A 22312-nucleotide genomic window follows, 5' to 3' on the forward strand; every position below is an offset into this window, starting at 1 on the left:
CTTGTTTCTTTATGTATCCCTCTTGCCTCCTTCTCCACCCCACTTTCCCTTACTCCATCTTTGTTGCTTCTTTATGCACTTCTCTTACTTGTTTCTGCACCTCTGTTGCGTCTTTCTGCACGTCTTTTCCTTCTTTCTGCACCCCTCCTGCCTCTTTCTGTACATCTCTTGTCTCTTTGTGCACATCTCCTACCTTTTTTCTGCACCCCTCTTGCCCCTTTTCGCACCTCTGTTAGTTTTTTCTGCACAGCTCTTGCTTTTTCTGCACCTCACTTGCCTCTTTCAACACTTCTCTTACTTCTTTCTACACCTCTGTTGCTTCTTTCAGCAATTCGTTTGCCCCTTTCTCCACTTTTCTTCCTTCTTTCTGTACCCCTACTGCCTCTTTCTGTATGTATCTTCCTTCTTTGTGCACCTCTCCTACCTCTTTCTGCACTCCTTTTGCCTTTTTGCACCTCTATTGGTTCATTCTGCACTGCACTTCTTTCTGCATCCCTATTTTCTCTTTCAGCACCTCTCCTGCCTCTTTCTACACCCCTGTTCCTTCTTTCTGTACCTTTCCTGCCTGTTTCTGCACCTCTCTTGCCTCTTTTTGGACCACTGTTCATTCTTTATGCACTTTTCTTGCTCGTTCTGTACCCTCTGGGCCTATTTTAGCACCTCAGTTGCTTCTTTCTATACTTCCCTTCCTTCTTTCATCACTCCTCCTGCCTCTCTCTGTACCTCTCTTGTTTCTTTGTGCACCTCTCCTACCCTTTCCTGCACCCCTCTTGCCTTTTTTGCACCTCTGTTCTTTCTGCACTGCTCTTGCTTCTTTCTGTACCTAACTTGCCTCTTTCTGTACTTCTCTTGCTTCTTTCTAAACCTGTTGCTTCTCTCAGCAATTCTCTTTCCTCTTTCTGCGCTTCTCTTCCTTTTTTATCCATCCCTCATGTCTCTTTCTATACCTCTCTGTGTCTCTTTGTGCCCCTCTCCTACCTATTTCTGCATTCCTCTTGCACCTCTGTTGGTTCATTCTGCACTGATCTTGCTTCTTTCGGCACTGCTCTTACCTCTTTCTGCAATCCTCTTTTCTCTTTCTGCACCTCTCTTGCCGCTTTCTGTACCCCTGTTCCCTCCTTCTGCACCTTTCATGTGTGTTTCTGTTCCTCTCTTGCCTCTTTCTTTACCTCTGTTGGTTCTTCCTGCACTTCTCTTGTTCTTTCAGCACTTCTCTTGTTTCTTTCCACACCTCTATTTCATCTTTGAGCAATTATCTTGCCTCTTGCTGCACTTCTCTTACTTCTTTCTGCACCCCTCCTGCCTCTTTCTGCAACTCTGTTGCCTCTTTGTGCACCACTCTTGCCTCTTTCTGCACTTCACTTGCTTCTTTCTGCACCTCTATTGCCTGTTTTGGCACCTCTGTTGCTTCTTTCTGCACTTTTCTTGCCTCTTTCTGCACCTCTGACATAGAGGTAGCTTTAATCCCCCTGCCCTATTATGTACTAGGGCCTTACAGGGGAGGTCATGCCAATCACAGGGGTACCCCAACCCATTAGGTACCTAGCATACGTAGGTGTTTTCACTATATTCTAATTGTCTTTCAGCATAGCATTGGCTCCGGGACTGGTTAGTCAGTCAGTTACCACCAATTCCAGACAGCAAAAACTTAGGGGCACAGGATGACTTTGCAACAAGTCCTCTTTCTGCACCTCTGTTGGTTCTTTCTGCATATCACTATGAAGGGTTGTTCCAGCACAGGCCATAATCTTCAAATACTAGTATACATCCTATTATTAATCTAAACTAGGCGACAGATATATACCAATCATGTTTTATTTTGTAACTTTTTTTATTTTCAATTTATCCATCATTTTATATTATTCCTCATTTTTTAGGTTGTAAAAGTTGTTCTTTTTGCATATCTCTTCCTTTTTTTCCGCACCTTTATTTGTCTTTCTGGACTTCTGTTGCTTCTTTCTGGATTTCTCTTGCTTCGTTCTGCACTTTTCTTCCTCTTTCTGCACATGTCCTACCTCTGTAGGTGTAGTTAGAAATTAGCATTTTAAAAACCTTTGAAATTTACTGAAAAAAACATAGGTTTGTTGGACGTTATAGGTAGAAATTACAATCTAAAAACCCTTTGAAATTCACTGAAAAAAACAGAGGTTTCAGGGACGTTATAGATATAGTGATGTAATTTGAGATGTCAACAGTGATGTTATGAGTGATGTCACTGACCATGTCATGAGTGATGTAATATGTGACGTCATCAGCAGTGCATTGAGGGTGCACAAGTTATAGTTAGCCGAACTAACTATAACGGGGAATTTCAATGATTTTGTACGAGTGAAATGTCCAGCTAACTATAACGCCCCTGAAACCTATGTTTTTTTCAGTGAACTTCTAAGGTTTTTTAAAATGCTAATTTCTAACTTTAACATGCCTGAAACCTATGGTTTTATCAGTGAATTTCAAAGGTTTTTTAAATGCTAATTTGTAAATATAACGTGCCTGAAACCTATGTTTTTTCAAGTTAATTTCAAAGGTTATTTAAATGCTAGTTTCTAAATATGCCTACAGAGGTAGGACATGTGAAGAAAGAAGAAATAACACACAGAAAGTAGAAAAAGAAATGCAGAAAGAAGCGACAAAGTCCTCAAAGACGAAGAAAAGTGCAGAAGAAGGAAAACGTGCAGAGAGAACAAATAGAGTAGCATAAAAAGGCCTTGTTGAATAATCATCCTGTACCCTCAACTTTTTCAGATGGTACTGGTAGTAACTGACTCTGACTAACCAGTCCTAGAGCCAGTGCTATGCTAAAAGACACTTACAATACAGTTAAAACACCTACATACACTAGGGAACACTAAGCGTTGGGGTAGCCCGGTGTTTACCATGGCCTCCTCTGTACGACCCTAGTACATAATGGGGCAGGGGGATTAAAACTACCATTTAAAACGTGCCACAGGGCGCGTTTGCACACTTGTGAAGGGGGGGCTGAGCTGACATGTGCAAACACGCTCTGTGGCCGTTTTACTTTGGTGGATGAAGTCCCCTTGAATCCTAAGTGTCCCTTGGGTACAACTACCACACCAGGTATCTCCAGTTAGCACCACAGAGCAGCGTTGCAGAGAGGTGTATAAAGGGGCACAGCCTGGACCACCTCTCTGCAACGCAGCGCAGTGGTGCTTACTGGAAGCACCTATTGGGCTAGTTGGCCACCAGGGGCCCTCTGAATTGAAAGAGAGTTATTTTCCCAATTTAAAACATGCCACAGGGCGAGTTTGCACACATCACCTCAGGCCCCCTTCCCCCCCTTCACCACTATGTAAACGCGCCCTGTGGCCTTTTTAATTTGGGCAATTAAGTCCCCTTGAATCCTGAGGGTTCCTAGGGTCCAACTAGCGCACTAGGTACCTCCAGTAAGCGCCACAGCGCAGAGCGGTATAAAAAGAGGTACGGCCTGGACCACTTCTCTGCAATGTAGTGCAGTGGCGCTTACTGGAAGCACCTGGTGGGCTAGTTAGCCCCCAGCGGCCCTCAGCATTGAAGGGGAATTATTTCCCCAACTTAAAACGCGCCACAGGGTGTGTTTGCACATGTCACCTCGGGCCCCGTCTCCTCCCTTCTACACTGTGTAAACACGCCCTGTGTCCGTTTTAAGTGGGGAGAATAAGTCCCCTTGAATCCTGAAGGTCCCTAGGGTCAAACTAGCCCACTAGGTACCTTCAGTAAGCGCCGTTGCAGAGAAGTGTAAAAAGGGGTGTGGCCTGGACCACCTCTCTGCAACGCAGCACAATGGCGCTTACTAAAACCACCTGGTGGGCTAGTTGGCCCCAGGTGCTCTCAGGATTGAAGGGGAATTATTTCCCCAACTTAAAACACGCCACAGGGCATGTTTGCACACGTCACCTCAGGCCCCGTCCCTTTCCTTCGCCCCTGTGTACACACGCCCTGTGTCCGTTTTAAGTTGGGAGATTAAGTCCCCTTGATTCCTGAGCTTCCCTAGGGTCAACAAGCCCACTAGGTACCTCCAGTAAGCGCCACAGAGCTGCGTTGCAGAGCGGTGTAAAAAGGTGCGTGGCCTCTGAACACCTCTCTGCAAAGCAGCTCCATGGCGCATACTGGAGGTACCTGTTGGGCTAGTTGGCCCTCAGAGACCCTCAGTATTGAAGAGGAATTGATTCCCCAACTTACAACTTGCCAGGTGGCCTGTTTGCACAATGGTAAAGGAAGGGGGCGGGCCCTGAGGTGACATGTCTGCAAACATGCCCTGTGGCGCATTTTAAGTAGGAGAATTATTTTCTCCTCAATCCTGAGGGTCCCTGGGGGCCAACTAGCCCACCAGGTACCTCCAGTATGCGCCAGAGAGCTGCATTGCAGAGAGGTGTTTAGAGGCCACGCCCCTTTTTACAACACTCTGCAACGCAGCTCCGTGGCCCTTACTGGAGGTACCTGGTGGGCTAGTTGTCCCCCAGGATTGAATAGGAATTAATTCCTCAACTTAAAATGAACCACAGGGCATGTTTGCACACATGTCACCTCAGGCTATGCCCCCTCCCTACACCACTGTGCAAACGCTTCCCGTGGCGTGCTTTAAGTTGGGGGATTAACTTCCTTTGAATCCTGAGGGTTCCTGTGGTGCTACTAGCCCACCAGCTACCTCCATTAAGCGCCACAGAGCTGCGTTGCAGAGGAGTGTAAAAAGGGCGTGGTCTCAGAACACCTCTCTGCAATGCAGCCCCCTGGTGCATACTGAAGGCTCCTGGTGGGCTAGTTGGCCCCCAAGGACCCCCAGTATTCAAGGGGAATTTGTTACCCATCTGCAAACGCACCGGGGGGGTGTTTGGAGAGTGCTGCAAGGAGGGGGCCTGGCCTCCGCGCAATGCCAGTCTTTTTTTTTTAAGAAGGGGGCTGTGTGGCCTCCCTTCTTTTTCTAATTTATTGGCTCTGGGGACCCCATCCCCCAGGACCTGCCCCTTAATTAAAAAAAATATATTCTAATAATTTCGGAAGGGGGCCGCGAGGCCCCCCATTCAGGCCGCTTATGGCCCCAGGGACCCCATCCCCGGGGCCGGCCTTTGTTTTTTCATTAATTATTTATTTTTATTTTTCATTTGGGGGGGTCACGTGGCCCCCCTCCTGGGCCACTTTTAGCCCCAGGGGACCCCATTCCCTGGGGCTGGCCCTCTCCATTGGGGACCGTGGGGGGTCACCAATCCCCCCACAGTCCCGCCGTCTCCCCGCGTCCCTTGGGAACCAGCATTGCTTTTCCACATGGGGAGCTGCTAAGATGCAGCTCCCCGTGTGGAAAAGCAATTGTCTTTGGTTTTTGGAAGACAGAGTAGGTTTCCTGCTCTCTCTTCCAAAAACCAAAGCAGTTGCTATCTCCCACCCTGCCATAGCAAACTACTGTGTCCCGGGGGTGGGAACTCCGGGACACTGCAGGAGCCAGCCATGGGGGGTGGCGGTCCCCAGGGCCATTACAGGCTCCAGGAGGGGGCTGCGCGGCCCCCTGCCCAGATTACCAAAGCCCAGGGGAGGTGGTGGTCCCCCGGGCTGGGGGTTCCGTCACGGACCCCCCAATTTTATTATTTAGAGCCCCAGGAAAGTGGTGGTACCCGGGGCATGTGTGGGCTCAAGCCCCCCACACAGGTTTTTTATTAAAAAAAATGTTTTAAAAAACAAACCAAGGGGTAGCGGTCCCGGGGCTTGGGGGTGCCTTTGAGCCCCCATGCATGTAATTTTGTAGCTCCAGGGAGAGGCAGTCCCCGGGGCTTGGGGGACCTGTTAGCCCCCCACAAATAATCTAATTAAGTCCCTGGGTGTCGGTCGCCAGGGCTTGGAGTGGGCCTTTGAGCTCCCCAACCATTAAAGTTTGAAGCCCTGGGGGTGGCGGTCCCCAGGGATGGGGGGCTGTGATCCCCCCACATATTGTATTAAAGTCCCAGGGGTGGCAGTCCCTGGGCTGGGGGGGCCCCTCCGGGCCCCCCATTATATAACAATATTGCTCCCGGTACTTGGCCCCCCCGGGGCTAAATAGCAATAAAGCGCGGGAACCCGCGCTTCGTTTTTAATTTTTTCTGGGCAGGATTTGCACACCCTGCGTGGATTTTGGCAATTTTTTTTAAAGAAAAAAATATTTTGGGGGGCCCTGGGGAACCCCGTAAACAGGCCTAGGGGGTCAGGGTGTTTCTACCCTGCCCCCTTTTTGCGTTTTGCGCCTTAGTTTGACTGATTTCTTCTGCCTCGGTTCTACTGAGGCACAAGATGGTTGCCAACACTTCCTGGTTTGGAGTGTTGACGGCCAATTACCATAAAGCTCGTGATCTGGAGGGTCTGCGGATCCTCCGCAGCCATAGATATCACTATCTTTATTCCTTAATTTCTCAAAAACTACTTAACGAATTTACACCATTTTTTAAAAAGTCGCTTTTTTGGCCAAGCAGTACCTTTTTTGCCAAATTTGGTGTAATTCCGTTCAGCAGCTTTTGCTAGAACAGTGTCTAAAGTTTCCTATGGGAAAATGATTTTTTCACCGCTATTTTTTGAATTTCTCAGGAACTACTGAACAGATTTACACCATTTAAATAAAGGACACTTTCTGAACCAAGGGTCAGCTTTTTGCAAAATTTGGTGTAATTCCGTTCAGCAGTTCGGGCTGTAGCCGTGTCTAAAATTTCCTATGGGGAACAACATGGAAAAAATGTGTTTTGGGACCCCCTTTTTTCTCGGCCCCCGATTGACGAATCACCCCCAAACTAGGAGCGGACCGGAGCGACCCACAAGTTTTGAAAATTTTGCGAAGATTCGTCAACGGGCGCCAAAGTTATTGGGAATAGAATGTTGCAGATTTCTTATGGAAAATAGGTCCTAACTAGAACTACCTACTATTGACCGCCAGTAGGAAATATATATATATATATATATATATATATATATACATATTACCTACTGGCTATCGCCAGTAGGTATATATAGTTAGGATTATTTCTCTATGGAACTTTTGAAAATTCTATGTCTAATAACTTTGGCGTTTGTGGACGGAATTGGCTGAAATTTTCAGGAAAATGGCACATTTTGTTTCTGAGCAGCCCCTGAAAATTTGGGGGGGGGGGTTCGTAAAGGGGGGGCCGAGAAAAAAGGGGGGTCCCAAAACGCGTTTTTCCCATGTTAATTTCCATAGGGCGTTTGGCCTCACTTTTAGCTCGAACGGCTGAATGGATTTGCACGAAACTTGGCAAAATTGTAGGGACTGTTAGCCCGATGTGCCTTTGCTAGGTCTCAATATATGTGCTCCAGTGGATTTTGAGAAATTAACGTTCAAAACAAGATATATATCTGTAACAGCGCTCCGGGCTGCGCTCCGGTCCGCTTACTTTTCGCGAAACTGAACTTTGCGATGCGAAGCTGATTGGCTTTCTGGTGTCTGTCAACATTCTAAACAGTCCGGAGCGGCCGCCATCTTATCTCTCGGTAGGATCGAGAGAGAAGAAGAGGTGAAAAACAAAGGGGGAATTTAATGAAAGGGGGCAAGGTATAACCCGCTTGACCCCCTAGGAATGATGTTGGGGTTATTAAAGGGTCCCGTGGGGAAAATAAAAAAAAATTGATTTTTCACGGTAGAAGCGCTTCCCGGGCCGCGAATTGGGCCGCAAACTGGTAGCGAAACGGGAATTCGCCATTTTGTGTTTCGTTTTAATTAAATTACTAGGTATAAGGGGGTGCGGGAGACGTATCCTGATCCCTTATGTTTTCTGAGGGTGGCTGAGGAGGCTCATATATGTTGATACATGTCTTCCAGCGGCTGTGCGTGAGCTTTTTTTTTTTTTTGCTGCGTGACGTCTGTTAACGTTCGATAAGATGGAAATCAGGAAGTGTTGACCGCCAATTTGTCAGTGTGATAAAATATTTTGTTATAAATGAATCCTTATTGATAAACATTGTCTGCGCCATCTTGCCTTTTTTCCAATGCCACAATTTTGTCGTGCACGGCAGCCATTTTAGATGACTTGACCAGACCCACTCTCTGCACGCCGTCGATTCTCAGCACGGCTCCCCACCCTCGCACGCATCTCCCCCACGCACTGGTCACCCCCGCTCTCTCTCTCATGCATGGGCCATAAACTTCCCCCCATCTGCGCTGCTCTTCCCTGAGAATCACACCCTGTGCCCGCCCGACACCTCCCTTTCACCCTATTCACTACCGCACCCTCTGACACTCCTCTTCCTCTGTGTCTGATTGTCCAGGCCGGTCCCAGGCTATCACCTAGCCCTGCGGATGTAGTTTATGGCCCCAGCTGTAGAGAATCCAGACATGCCAACCCTCCCGATTCAGGCGTGAGACTACTGATTTCAGTGCTAGTCTCCCGCCTCCCGATTCCTGCAAGCAAAAACCCGGGGGCATATTACCAACAACTAGCGATAATTTTTGTCTCTAACTTGTTTAGAGACAAAAATTATCGCCGCACATCGGCAATTTTTATCGCAGATAAACCTTGCTATTAGCAAGGTTTATCGCAAATGCGATAAAAAACGGCCGCAATGCATGAATATCGCTGAAAAGTCAGCGATATTCATGCATTATCGAGCAAATGCTCTTAGCCATGTTATTCACCTCCCATTGGATAACATAGCTAAGAACTGCTCAGGGCAGGTGTTAGCTTTTGGAGATATTCGCGCTTAGCGCGAATATCTCCAAAAGTTGGTAATAGGAGATAGCGATGTTAGGGACTGTTTCCAGTCGCTAACATCTTGGCACGCCCACTTTGCATGTCATTAGTGATAAATATCACTGACATGCAAAGCGGGGCCCAAGATGGTCGCTATCTTCTTTTAGCTGTCACTAACTGGTGTTAGCGACAGCTTGGTAATAGGGAAATAATTTTATCTCCGCTTTCTTGGCTTTTAAAGCCAAAAAAGCGGAGATAAACCCCCTTGATAATATGCCCCACGATTCCTCGGGGGTTTCAGCTGACAGGGCTTGGTATTGTGTTACGTGCTAATTCTTCCAGGAAACGTCAGAGGGCCGATGCAGGGGCTCTAGAAGGGGTGATAAACCATTTAAGCCTCATTAACAAGCGCATGGTCTTTTAAAGATCTGTGAAGTACTCGGGGCGGCGGTGTGTGTGTGCCCTCTTTCAGGAGCGGGCGGGGGGGGCACTGCCAGCAACTTGCCAGGCCAGGCAGTGTTCAACACTTGCATCACCCTTTCTCTGCCTGCTATTGCGCTCCATGCTTCGGAAAGGTAAGAAAAAGAACGTGCATTTGAGTTTGAAATGTCCGATCCTGTAGCAGTACACTTGCAAAGCCCACACATGACAATAACCCGATTCAAGGCCCCATTCACCCGATTTTTTTAAAATATATAGCACTCCAACAAAGTAGGATTATAAAACTTTATTAACTTATAAATATATCGAACGCAACAAAAACTGTAAATACATTTAAACATTTTTTGGCAAAAAGAAGCAACAATGGTCAGTAGCTGTCTTTTGTGCGAATAGTCCCAAGGCAGCACAACGTGCTGAGTTCTGGACGGCACCCGGGTGATGTCACCTGGGTGCCGCACTGGTTTTTGGTTTCCTACAATGCAGCTCAGAAAAACAGCGTGGGGCGTCCCGGGTGGTGCAGGGGGAGGCCTCGTCAGTAGCGGTCTGTTGTGCGAATAGTCCCAAGGCAGCAGAACGCGCTGAGATGTGGATGGCACCCAGGTGATGTCCAGTAAACTGCTGCACTGGTTTTGGTATCCTACAATGCTGCTCCGAAAAACGGCGTGGGGCGCCCCGGGGGGGGCGTGGGGGAGGCGACGTGAACGGGCCTCCCCAGGTGGCGGCCATCCAGCTGAGTTGCACCCGCTCTTGCGGCTACAGCGTCTCGCTCACCATGTAGTTGAGTTGTGCCCACTCTTGCAGTGCAGCGATAGGCGGCTGCCACAGGACTCTTAAAATGGCGGACGGCTCTTCGGATTTGGGCCTGGTCCACTAAAATGGCGCTGGGACACCTTGGAACTCGGACGCTTGCCTGCTAGGGCTTGGGCTCCATTCTCGAAAGCGTCCCCTCAGCCGTGAAGATTCTACAAAAGTCTTGGGGGCCCTCGACTCCTGCAGGCTTCCGGTGGGGAGCGGCTGCCATGATTGCTCGCGGAATGACCACGACGGAGCCACGAGATGGTGGTGCTCTCATGCTGACGCCAGCTTCAGTCTGAATCATCCAGAAACAAGGTGGGGCTTTCATCGTTTGGGAAAAAAAAAAATTCTAAACCAATGAAAAGTGTTATTTTTAGGTCATATGACCAAGCCTTCCATCATTAGGAAACCAAAAGTAAAATGAACCAATGAAAAGTTTTATAAACAAGTCACATGACCTGTTATGCGGCATAGGTCTACAAAAAGCGTAGAAAATCCGTTGGCACGTGAGGCGGCGTCAGTAGCGGACCGATGTGCGAATAGGCCGAAGGCAGCACAACGCGCCGAGATCCGGATGGCACCGAGTTGGTGTCCAGCAAGTTGCTGCACTGGTGTGGCTATCCTACAATGCTGTGCCGAAAGTCGGCGTGGGGCGCCCCATTGGCCTGTAAGGTCGCGTCAGTCAGTGGGGGCTGTGCGTCTCCCCCAAGATGGAGGCTCCTCGGCTGCAGTGGGGCGCCCCTTAGCGTTTCACTCGCCGTCCAACTGAGTTGCGTCCGCACTTGCGGCTACAGTAGGCCGAAGGCAGCACAACGCGCCGAGATCCGGATGGCACCGAGGTGGTGTCCAGCAGGTTGCCGCACTGGTGTGGCCATCCTACAATGCTGCGCCGAAAGACGGCGTGTCCAGCTGAGTTGCGGTCACTCTTGCAGTACAGTGACTCAAACGCGCCGAGATCCGGATGGCACCGAGGTGGTGTCCAGCAAATTGCCGCACTGGTGTGGCCATCCTATAATGCTGCGCCGAAAGACGGCGTGTCCAGCTGAGTTCCGGTCACTCTTGCGGTACAGTGACTCGAACGCGCCGAGATCCGGATGTCACCGAGGTGGTGTCCAGCAAGTTGCCGCACTGGTGTGGCCATCCTACAATGCTGCGCCGAAAGTCGGCGTGGGGTGCCCCGTTGGCTTATGAGGTGATGTCAGTAGTGGACCGATGTGTGAATAGGTCGGAACCAGCACAAGGCGCCAAGATCCGGATGGCAAGTCCTGGATGTTGAGTGCCATAGTTGAGAGTTCTGAGCAGTGTTTGTAACACTGTCTGAAGCTTATTTGCACCTGCTGCAGCTTCATTATTGCCCTGGTGTGGCCAAAGATCGCCCATGACATAGGCGGCCGGCTCCCGAGGTCCGGCGGAACTTTTTTCCTTTTCTTTTCTGCATCTTGTCCCATAATCCGTTTGACCTGAAGACACGACCAGGTCCCTGAATGTGTGCAAGGGGACGTTATTGATTGAATCAAAATGGCGGCTTCACACAAAGCTGACTCAAGCGTTGCTGTTGATGCTATACAGACAAAAATTGGTTTTCAGTTTGTACATTCTTCAGGATTTTTTTTTCCATCCAAGGCTGATTGAGAGTTTGTAGAACAATGGCTTCAGATTTTCAACATACTACTCTTCAACATTCTTCCTAAATGTAACAATGTGAGACTCACTAGGAGAACGGCTGTTTATCTTTCCTTTCAAAATGCTGCCAACAATATTTTCTGAATGGAAGACACCATCTTGTAGCATAAAGGGCCGAAAGGGGTTCTGGTCTGGCCGATGGTTGGTGGAGACATTTTGACTATATCTTGCACCTGCCCGGCCTCGCCCAAAATGGCGCCGGTATAAATGGGACTCGTAACTCCTTGTTGTGTACTGGTTGAACAACCTTGATATCACGAGATATGAATGCAGTTTTGATACTCATGGCGGGTGGGGACGAGAATTGATTGAATATTTCGACATCCCTATTGATATTAAGTTCTGATGTGTTATTGATTACTGTACTATTGAAAGTTCGAATTAACGTCACCCATGGTACTTGCCCGCAAATGTATATCTAGATAATTTTTTTGTAAGTGGCCCTGTCGTATTTTAATTACAAAATGTACGTCCACCGATTCCGCAACTGTTAGACACCTTAGTTCTTGCAACCTAATGGCCCGCTCGTTACGTTCCTCTACAGTGTAAATGTCTCCTCATCATATACGATTTCAGTTTGCTCCGTGGCCGGCCCACGTGGTTATAGGCCCGTATTTGTATACTGACATTTTGACAATAAAGGTTTTTAAAACAAAACATGGTAGTAGTATTTACATTGGTAAAGTTTTTACTTTTAGTCACTGTTTTCGAATCAGTAAAAGGCAAGTGAAATAAAGCAGTCCAATTACATGACGGATAAAAGGTATAATACGTAGGAACGCAGTAAAGATAAATGGTCAAGGGCAGTTGTGTTTTCCACTCCTGCAACATAAAGTGATCGATAAGAATCTGATAATCAGGCGTATCGGCGACTAAGACAGCAGGCCGAGCCTCTTTTACTCAACGGCTCCGTCATGGGACGAAGAAATGCCCTTTTCTCGAAAAAGGAATATATTTTACTTGCAGGACAGTTGTAAATTTTCCGGGATAGTACATTAGCCTGGAACATTATAATACATATGTTTAAAAAAAAATAATGTTCGAAACCAATAAAAAGCGTAATTTTTAGGTCATATGACCAAGCTTTTCATCATTAAAATAACAAAAGTAAAATGAACCAATGAAAAGTTTTATTAACAAGTCACATGACCTGTTATGCTTACGTTACGCGCTGCGCGCAGCGCCCCGGATCACTTCCGGGTGCGCTAACGCGGCGTGTCATATAACGCATTACGCGACAACGTAGGTCAAGAATATAGTCAAAATGTCTCCACCAACCAGCGTTCGGAACACAACCCCTTTCAGCAGTCCAAAAAGTTCTGTTAAATGACAATAGAGGGGACAGGCAACAAGAACCATCAGTCAAAGAGGGGAGGGCAAGTTCTTCTCTACCGGGTCATGTTGGGGCGCTACCGGAACTGATCGAATTGGTAGTCTACAGTGTTTCTGGATGTTTCAGACTGAAGCTGGCGTCAACATGAGAGCACCACCATCTCGTAGCTCCGTCGTGGCCATTCCACGAGCAATCATGGCAGCCGCTCCCCACCAGAAGCCTGCGGGAGTCGGGGGCCCCCAAGACTTTTGTAGAATCTTCACGGCTGAGGGGACGCTTTCGAGAATGGGACCCAAGCCCTATCAGGGAAGCGTCCGAGTTCCAAGGTGTCCCAGGGCCATTTTAGTGGACCACGCCCAAATCTGAAGAGCCGGCCGCCATTTTGAGAGTCCTGTGGCAGCCGCCTATCGTTGCATCGCAAGAGCGGGAGCAACTCAACTACATGGTGAGCGAGACGCTGTAGTCGCAAGAGCGGGCGGTAAACAGCTGAATGGCGGAAGAGTGAAGTGTAGCATAAGCGGGCGGAATGGCAACTAAAACGGTAAAGGGGTGCCCCACTACAGCGTGTCTTCAGGTCAAACGGATTGTGGGACAAGGTCCAGAATAGAAGAGTCATCAAAAGGCAAAAAGTTCCGCCGAACCCCGGGAGCCGGCCGCCTATGTCGGGGGCGATCTCAGGCTACACCAGTGCTATAAGACTTGCGGAGGGGGTCGGAGCCAAGCGTCTTCTCTGAGTCCGTGCCATCACATCGCCCCTCGGGGGCCTCCGTCAAGCGGTTTAGGGAGGTACCATATCACATTGTTTTCAAATGCAGTCAGGTCCACAAACGGCCCCCACTTACTTTGAGAATAGTGAAGCTGCAGTACGTGCAAATAAGCTTCAGACAGTGTTACAAGCGCTGCTCAGAACTCTGAACGATGGCACCCAACATCCAGAACTTATGCCATTTGAGAATGGCAGTGACATTGAAGCAACTCAGAGTCCAAAATCATGAACGTACTTTCACGTATGAAAATCTTACTTGGGGAGGGGGCAGGAGCCAAGCGCCGCCTCCCAGTCCGCGCCACCACACCGTATGTTTTTAAATCTGAAGCCATCGTTCTACAAACTCAACCAACCTTGGATGAAAAAAACTAGAAGAATGTACAAACTGAAAACCAGTTTTGGTCTACATAGCATCAGCAACAACGCTTGCTATCAGAGTGCATGAGTTTCATGCTCGATCGATTGAGCTAGCCGGATCGGGCAACAAAAAGTATAAAATAGTTATGTAAATAGTTATTTAATAAAATGTTTTACCCTGTTACTTTGCTGGTGTGTTGTATATATTTTTAATATTTGCATAGGGTTTGTCGTTATTTTGGGCGGGGTGGGTGACGGAGCCGAGCTGTCTTGCAGCCCTCATGGTGTGGAGCTCAGTTCATCTCACTATTTTCGTATTTCTCATGAAGGGTTGTTCCTAATGTTTCTATTTTAGCGAGGTCAAAAAGAGATCCAATTAGTGGCCTACTGATTTTGCTCGATTACTTTTATTTTTTTACACGATTTTTCACTATCTGCAAAGACTAAATAGAGTATTGCGACTTTGTGCTCGTTTGTAAATAGAGAATGAACCAAAGAGAATCAATTGTAAAACAGTAAATGCTTGGATAACAATCAATCAAATGGAGAGACAAGCAGGCACGACGGATTACAACGGGGGTAAAGGCCTGCGTTAACTACCCTTCACTATCTGCAAAGAGAGAGTACTACTAAGAGAAAAGAGGGGAGGGGGGGGGGCAGCGTTCAAAGCACATCAGCGTGCATAAACACGAAAAAGTTTTTACCTATCACGTACTTGACATTTGACAGCTTTTGATATTTGCTATTAAAAAACCATTGAAATTCACAGAAAAAACCATAGGTTATAGACCATATATAGTTAGGAATTTGCATTTACAAAACCTTATTTTACTCACACAAAACCATTGAAATTCCATATATAGTTAGTTGCACTAACTATATATCGCGCACCCGCAATCCACTGCTGATGATGTCACATATTACATCATTCATGACATGGTTAGTGACATCACTGATGACATCACTGATGACATCTCAAATGACATCACTGATGACAACATCCAGTGACTGTATGTTTCTGTAAAGTTAAAATATGTCTTACATATTGAAGAATGAGTGGATGTATAAGTGTCTGGAAGAAGGATTTAGTAGGTGCATGACTGACTGTATGAGAGAATGATTAAATGTGTCTTAATGAGTGCATGGGTTAGTGACTAAACTATCTTAATTTGTGCATCATTATATATGTTGTTCTACAAACTGCTGCATGTGCTGATCAGTAGCTATATGAGTAACTGTATGGGTTATTGATTGGTTGTCCAAGTATTTGTATGGGACACTGAGTGTGTGTGTATGGGTGGCTGGGAGGTGTGTGACTCTGTACATAGATGTGTGAGTAGTTGATTCACTATATGTATGGGTTCAAAACTGCATGTGGAAACAGCTGTATGGGCGGTTGACTGTGCATGAGTGTATTGGTGAGTGAATGGATATCTCAGTGCTACATGTCAAAGTAAGTACATATGTAAAACACAGTACATGTGAGAGTTGACATATATAAATAACTGTGCATAAGAGCCAGTGAATGTGTGAGTGGCTGTATGGATCATTGTGAACATGTATCAGGGATTGTATAAGAGAGTAAATATGTGTTAGTATATGTTTGAATAAGTAAGGTGTGTATAACTGTATAGTTGAGAAAATGGAGGTGTGATTGATTTTTTGCATAACTGACTAGGTGTGTGAGTAACTCCATGGATGAGTGACAGTCTGTGACTGTCTGTTTACACTGATTGTATCTAAGGTTATATTAGAGTCTGAAGAGGTTCATGGTATTATCACATGAATGATATCATCAGTGATGTGATCAGTAATGTCAAATGAGATGTTATCAGTGATTTTATCAGTGATGTCATTTGAGATGTCATCAGTGATGTCATCAGTGATGTCATTTGAGATGTCATCAGTGATGTCATTTGAGATGTCATCAGTGATGTCATCAGTGATGTCACTAACCATGTCATGAATGATGTAATATGTGACATCATCAGCAGTGGATTGCGGGTGCGCGATATATAGTTAGTGCAACTAACTATATATGGAATTTCAATGGTTTTGTGTGAGTAAAATAAGGTTTTGTAAATGCAAATTCCTAACTATATATGGTCTATAACCTATGGTTTTTTCTGTGAATATATATATATATATATATATATATATATATATATATATATATATATATATCCATACTAATATAATAAGGAGAGAGACCAAACCTTTGAGGGGGGTAAGCTGTGGAACCACAGCGCCAACCGGAGCACCGCATTCAGCGTTGGAATTGTGAGAAAAAGCAGATGGACATGGGCTATACACCGGTGCCACATATACGTTGGAGGGGACAAAGCACGTTGTGTGACAAAGTAGTCTGTTGGAAGTAGCACCGGCTCTGAGGTGGGCGTGTGCGTACGTTTGGAGCGTGTGAATAGCGTTCTATCGCGGCAGCTGAGTATGCCGTCGGTTGACGTTTAGAGCGTGTGAACAGCGTTCTATCGCAGCGGCTGAGTACGCCGTCGGGTGACGTAGACGCGGCGTGTGGAGTCTCAGTGCATCACGCCGTGTTGTGGATGCAGAGCTTAGGCACGATGTGCACAGCAGGACAGCAAGAGGAACATATCGCTGGGGCAGACTGCGAGGCCAGAACTTCAGAGCGGGTACATACGCGTCGGCGCCTGCACATATCGCTGGGGAGCATTCTGATTGCAGACAGAACAGCAAGAGGCACATATCGCTGGGGCGCATTCTAATTGTACACATGTCTGTCATACCCGGACAACGTCGGGACGGGCCACTAGTATATATATATATAAATATATATATATACACACACACACATAAAGAAAATTTTATCATCAAGTGCTGGGCTACCAAGACATTGCGAAAGCCCTGTTCCAGGCAAAACAATGGCATACATCAACCCCTGGAGGGAAACAGTCAGAACACTACATTCTGACCACGCATGTTCTGACAACGATGGCTCAACCGCGATTGCCTTAACCGCGCATATGCAGTAACTATGTATATGCATGGTTAAGGTCTTGCGTGGTCTAGCAGCTGGAAGAGGGTACCAGGAAGAGGCTGTGGTGAGGTAAGTTGGGCTGGGGGTACTTTTTAGGGCTGGGTGTTAGTCGGGGAAGGTTTTAGAGCAGTGGAAGAGGTTGGGGTCAATTCAGGGACAGTGCAGGAGGGTGGGGTAGTGTAACTTACAGGGCAGCATTTCAGGCATTTGGGCAGTGGGAGGTAAAATTGGTAGTTGGGTTAGTTTTTAGGGTGGGTTGGGGTAAGTTTTAGGGCAGTGGAAGGTGTTGGGGTAGTTCAAGGGACAGAATGGGGGCGGGAGTGGGGTAGGGTACGTAAAGGGGCATGGTTTTAGGACTTAGGGCAGTGAAAGGGGAATCTGTAGATGGGGTAGTTTTTAGGGCTGGGATATGGTAGGTTATAGAGCAGTGGAAGGGGTTGGGGTACTTTAAGGGACAATGTGGGTTGGGGCAGGGTAGTGGCGACCATAGCCACACATACCCCTTTACCTTACATGCCTATACCACAAACTTTTGTGGTAAAGGCATGCATGGTAAAGGAATGTGTGGTTAAGATGCATTTGTGGTTTGGGCTGCATGGTAGAGGCATGCATGGTTTAACCATGTGTGCCTCTATCTCTCAACCACCTCTGGAAGAAAAGGTAGCTTTTATTGGACACCAGTAATGGAGGCCACAACCAATGAAGAAGGTTGGGTGGTATTGATTTGCTATTCTAGGTTTTGTCAGGTAACACTCATAGAGCTGTGCTACTTGGAAACAGATTCTGAAACCATTGCAATATTTTGAGACTGCATTAGTCCCACCATGTCTACTTTTACAGACACCCCTGGGTTCTGGTCACTGAAAATGAACCTATAGTAGCTCTTTTTTATTGTCTACCATCACATCTAACTCAAGTAGAAAAGAGATCCTCTAGCTTTAAAAAAAAATATCTGTGAGTTATGGATAACTCCACATTCTGTCACAGTTCCCTTATCCAAACTCAATAGGTAAGCAGAAGGAAACAATTCGATCTAGGGAGCAATTTTAATTGATGACGAAGCTGAACTTCTATGTGCCATTAACCATGGTTGGTAGTCAGCGCCTTCAAGATGTGTTCAGCGATGGATGTGTGATAAACATTCATGAAATTACCATGCATGCCTTTACAATGCATCCATTACCACACAAATGCTGTTACCATGCATGCCTTTACCATGCAATACTTTACCACGCATGTGCCTTTCCCACGCATTCCTTTACAAAGCATTATATATTCTAACTCCTTTGAATGCATGTGTGTTAAAGGCATTTGAGTGGTAATGAAGATGTGTTAAAGGTATTGCGTGGTGCGGACTGCATGATAAATTTCATTTCCTTCAGGATTTATGGGAAGAACACCTCAGAACATTGTAATGACATCTATAAACCACACCACCTTCACCCTACAGGTAATATACATAATCCTTAATGTTTTGCCTTAAACATAATTGTTTTAGGAATAGCTGTTCTTAAGATAGTTTTGCATAAGAATGCCAAAAGCTGTTGTTTCTTGTGCATTCACATTCTTTACTTTGGGCACGGATCATCACAAAGAGCAAGACCCCACTTTAAAAAAAATAGTGTGGTTCCCAAAACTTAACGGCGCACTTCTTCCAAGTATCAAGCCAAGCACAGATGCCATGCTTATGTTTGAATATCTGAGAAATATCCCCTTAGACAACGTGAGCACAGACTTTTTTAAGTGCCCGCAATGTGTGGCAGATATTGATGATGGTCAAAAGAAACATGCCTAGTACATGCAAGAACTGCTAGCCACTACTACAGTAGGGGCAATCTTTCTAAAGGTGAAAGAGATAAAGACAAGCCACGGTCCTTCCGAAGAGATGAAAATGGGTAAAAGTCTCTAAAGAAGTGGTGTGAGGGTTGAGTTCCAGGAATGCCTAAGGCCTCATTTATGAGGCCCCTTGCGCCATTGGAACGGCACTTTTTGTGACGTTCCGTGGCGCAGAAGGCTGCATGGTATTTATCAGGCAGCACTAAGCCACTTTTTTAGCTTAATGCTGCCTGATAAATATCAGTCCCTTTAACGCAGTGTTCTGCATTAAAGGGGCATGCAATGGGTGTTGCTGGGGGCGTTCCCAGCAACATCCATGGCCTTTTGACACTGCCCCTGATTTGTGAGAAATCGTAAATCTGAGGCAGTGCCAAAAGCTTACGCCTCCCCAGGGGAGAAATAAGGGAGGCGCAACGGGGAGAAATATCTTTATTTCTCCTCATTTTTCCTTTTTCTATGTGTGCTGCATACTGCAGCACACGTAGAAAGAGGAAAAGCCTCTTGTGATTATTTTTGTACAGAAAAATTTCCCTTCCTGTACAAAAATAATCATCCCCGCAAGGCAGGCACCCTGCACCATTGTGCAAAGGTGCCTGCGTTGGCGCTCGGCAGCCCATTGTGCGCATGCGCAGGGGAAAAGGACAGAAATGCGCTGTATCTTATAGATATGGCGCATCGCTGCCCTTTTCTTTTGCCGTAGGGAAGCGCACCAGGGAGGCCTGCTGCGCTTCACGTCGGCAAAACCTCATAAATGAGGCCCCTAGAATCCCTGGAAATAACACACCAAGGAATAATGCATTAATGGTTGCATTTTAGTAGTGAGATGGAGACTTTCGTTTGTACCCTGAAGAAGGTGGTCAAGAGTTAAGAAAAACAAGAAACTGATGTGGAAAAAAACCTGTACCAAATCCTGTTTTTAAAAAATACAATCAACCCCTCATTGTCTGGCACCAGAGGTAGATCCAGTGAGTGGGATAAAATGGACCCAGTGCTCCCTCTAAATTGAATGCTATTATCTCAATACCACCTACGACCAGTCCAATATTATTCTGCTTGATTAAAAGACTGTTTCTCATAGATAATATAGTAGCAAGCAATTTTTTTTCTTTTCACTAACGTATATTTGAGGGGTGCTATATTCTGACATAACTGTTGTGATGTGATCTGAGCTTTGACCACATACTCTGCCCATGCCATGCCTAGTGGCAGGGGTTGAAATCTTAGGATTCCTGTGCTTGCATGTTTAGTTCAAAATTGCCACTGAAGATGGAAGTGTGTGCGTCAAGACATTCCCAGCTCTCATGAAGTCTGGTCTGTTCACCAAGTTGCACAATATTTAAACGAATGAAATGTTGGTCGTAGAATTTAAATGTACCCTTCTACCTACAGATGGAAAGCCAGAGGTCTGTAACTCATGTTGTCAGTGCCTTAATTAAGGGATGTATTTGCATTGATACACCCTATGTGGCAGTGGTTAGTTTGTAGAAGAAAGAGTGCTGGTGCCCAAAGTTCTCCTCAGTAGACTACGGCCATAGCTATTAAATGTCAGAGAACCTACTACCAATGCTGAAGGCACTTGAGTCCACCTCAGTCCTCTCCAATTCCCTGCCAGACACTCCCTGCCCCTTTATCTAACTCTTGTACATTCCTCCTTTCTTTCTTTGTGATGGTTTTCTCTTCCTCCTTCATTACCCTTTGTTTGTTGTACCCTCTCTTGTTCTTGGGAAATGTCTGAAGAGAAAAAAACTAAGTGATAGTCCCCAAAAAAGTGTGCTAGTGGCCCCCACTGGCATCCACCGGCTCAAATTAAGCACATGGCACCGAGTGAAATACATGCCACACTTATTCTGTGTACATTTTTTTCAGTGGCAAAATCGAATATGCCGGGTGCAGTCACTAATATCTCACACATAGGGGCAGATTTGCAAAAATATAGCGCAACTCGGCACAGTAATCAAAGTCACCATGCTGAATTACGCAAGAGGAAGAGACCAGTGCAAAGCCACATTTACTAAATATGGCCTGCTGCGGCTCTCTTACCTTACGCTGGCGCACAACCCTGTCTAATGTCATGCACAATGGTGCAAAGTTGTATGTATGATATCTTGCATAGATATTGTACTGTAAGTGAGCACATCTAGTACAAAATCCTATGCCTAAACAATTTTCAAAACATCCCACACAATAGATTTGTGCTTTTCAGAGTAGCAACATATAATGTGCAAACTGTTTAGAGAAACAGATATACACCAACTCTGCGCCTGCCTCAAGGAAGTATTATTTTCTTATGCAAAGCCTGGTCTGTCAATTTTAGTAAATAGATCTTTGCATTAAAAACATAAATGCTTGTATTTGAATACCCAAGAACCACCCAGATAACGCCCTCCCCAAACAAAGTAGCGGAAAGGAGGGCAAAGCCCTATCTGCACTGAAAAAAATACACTTTTCCAGCACAGAAAAGTTGTGTGCTGGAAAGTAAATGACCTTTCAAGAGTTTAAATCACTTTGCATCCCTAAGTGTGACTTTGCTGTGGCAAAACATCTTGACACATTTATCCCATTGATTCACAGTGTTAACAGGTAACTTGTGAACCCATTTCAATGTAATATATGCGTATTGTAAGGCATAGGACAGACCACTTACCTGATGGTACCAAGAGTACAGTGGGGTGTCTTTGAAAAGATCTTCAAAACTCAAAGGGAGGATGTGAACATTTTTCAGGGAGGCTAGAAGAAATAATTCTGTGTGGTTCGAATTTAAGTTGATTGGTATATTTTTCGTAAGCCCTTTCATGAGGAAATACACAGGTCTGTCCGGGTAAGTCCGGGCTGCTGACTCAATTGAACATACCACCAGGGCTGGTGGAAACATCCTATCTGTTGTCTCAATGAAGAAGATTCCGGGTTCTTTGGGCGTTTCCAGTGTGGTAGGAGGAGCAGTACTGCTACCCACTGTTGGTGATGCAATTTCCTGTAGGTATGTCATCAGGCCAATTGAGTATTTTTTTTCTCCCACCGTTTTCCAGTAAACAAATGAACAAACTAGAGTCATCAACATCAGAACAAGCGCTTTCGTCCATATGTTCATGACCATGTCTTTGAGGGTTATCTTGGGAACCTGAAAAACAAAGATCCATATTAAAAAATATATCTATATATAAATATATATATATATATATATATATATATATATATATATATATATATATATATACAGAAGTGCTTCGATCTGGAAGGATTTACCATAACAAAACAATCAAACGAAAAAAAGACATAAGCAGGCGTTTAACACCATTTGTTGATTCTGCCACTATATCTCAAACTAAAGCTTCATGAGACGAACGGGTGGCGGTATCCAGATAGTCAATAATAACTTTTGTGAAGCAAAGGTTAACCAAGTATATATTGCATTTCATGCACAGACAGACTAG

At 45.8% G+C, this 22312-nt stretch overlaps 1 protein-coding gene across 6 annotated transcripts in view; it reads right to left on the bottom strand.

The window, feature by feature from the left end:
* LOC147683518 (alpha-1,4-N-acetylglucosaminyltransferase-like) overlaps positions 1-22312 on the bottom strand; it is a 717934-nt gene that overhangs the window by 201688 nt on the left and 493934 nt on the right. For all 6 annotated transcript variants that reach the window (XM_086943927.1, XM_086943924.1, XM_086943928.1 and 3 more), the window contains one exon: positions 21526-21999. In XM_086943927.1, the coding sequence (XP_086800053.1) occupies positions 21526-21975 (450 nt within the window). In that variant the 5' untranslated portion in view covers positions 21976-21999. The remainder of the gene's footprint in view (positions 1-21525; positions 22000-22312) is intronic.

The sequence above is a fragment of the Lissotriton vulgaris genome, chromosome 11, assembly GCF_964263255.1.
Source record: "Lissotriton vulgaris chromosome 11, aLisVul1.2, whole genome shotgun sequence".
NCBI lineage: Eukaryota > Metazoa > Chordata > Amphibia > Caudata > Salamandridae > Lissotriton > Lissotriton vulgaris.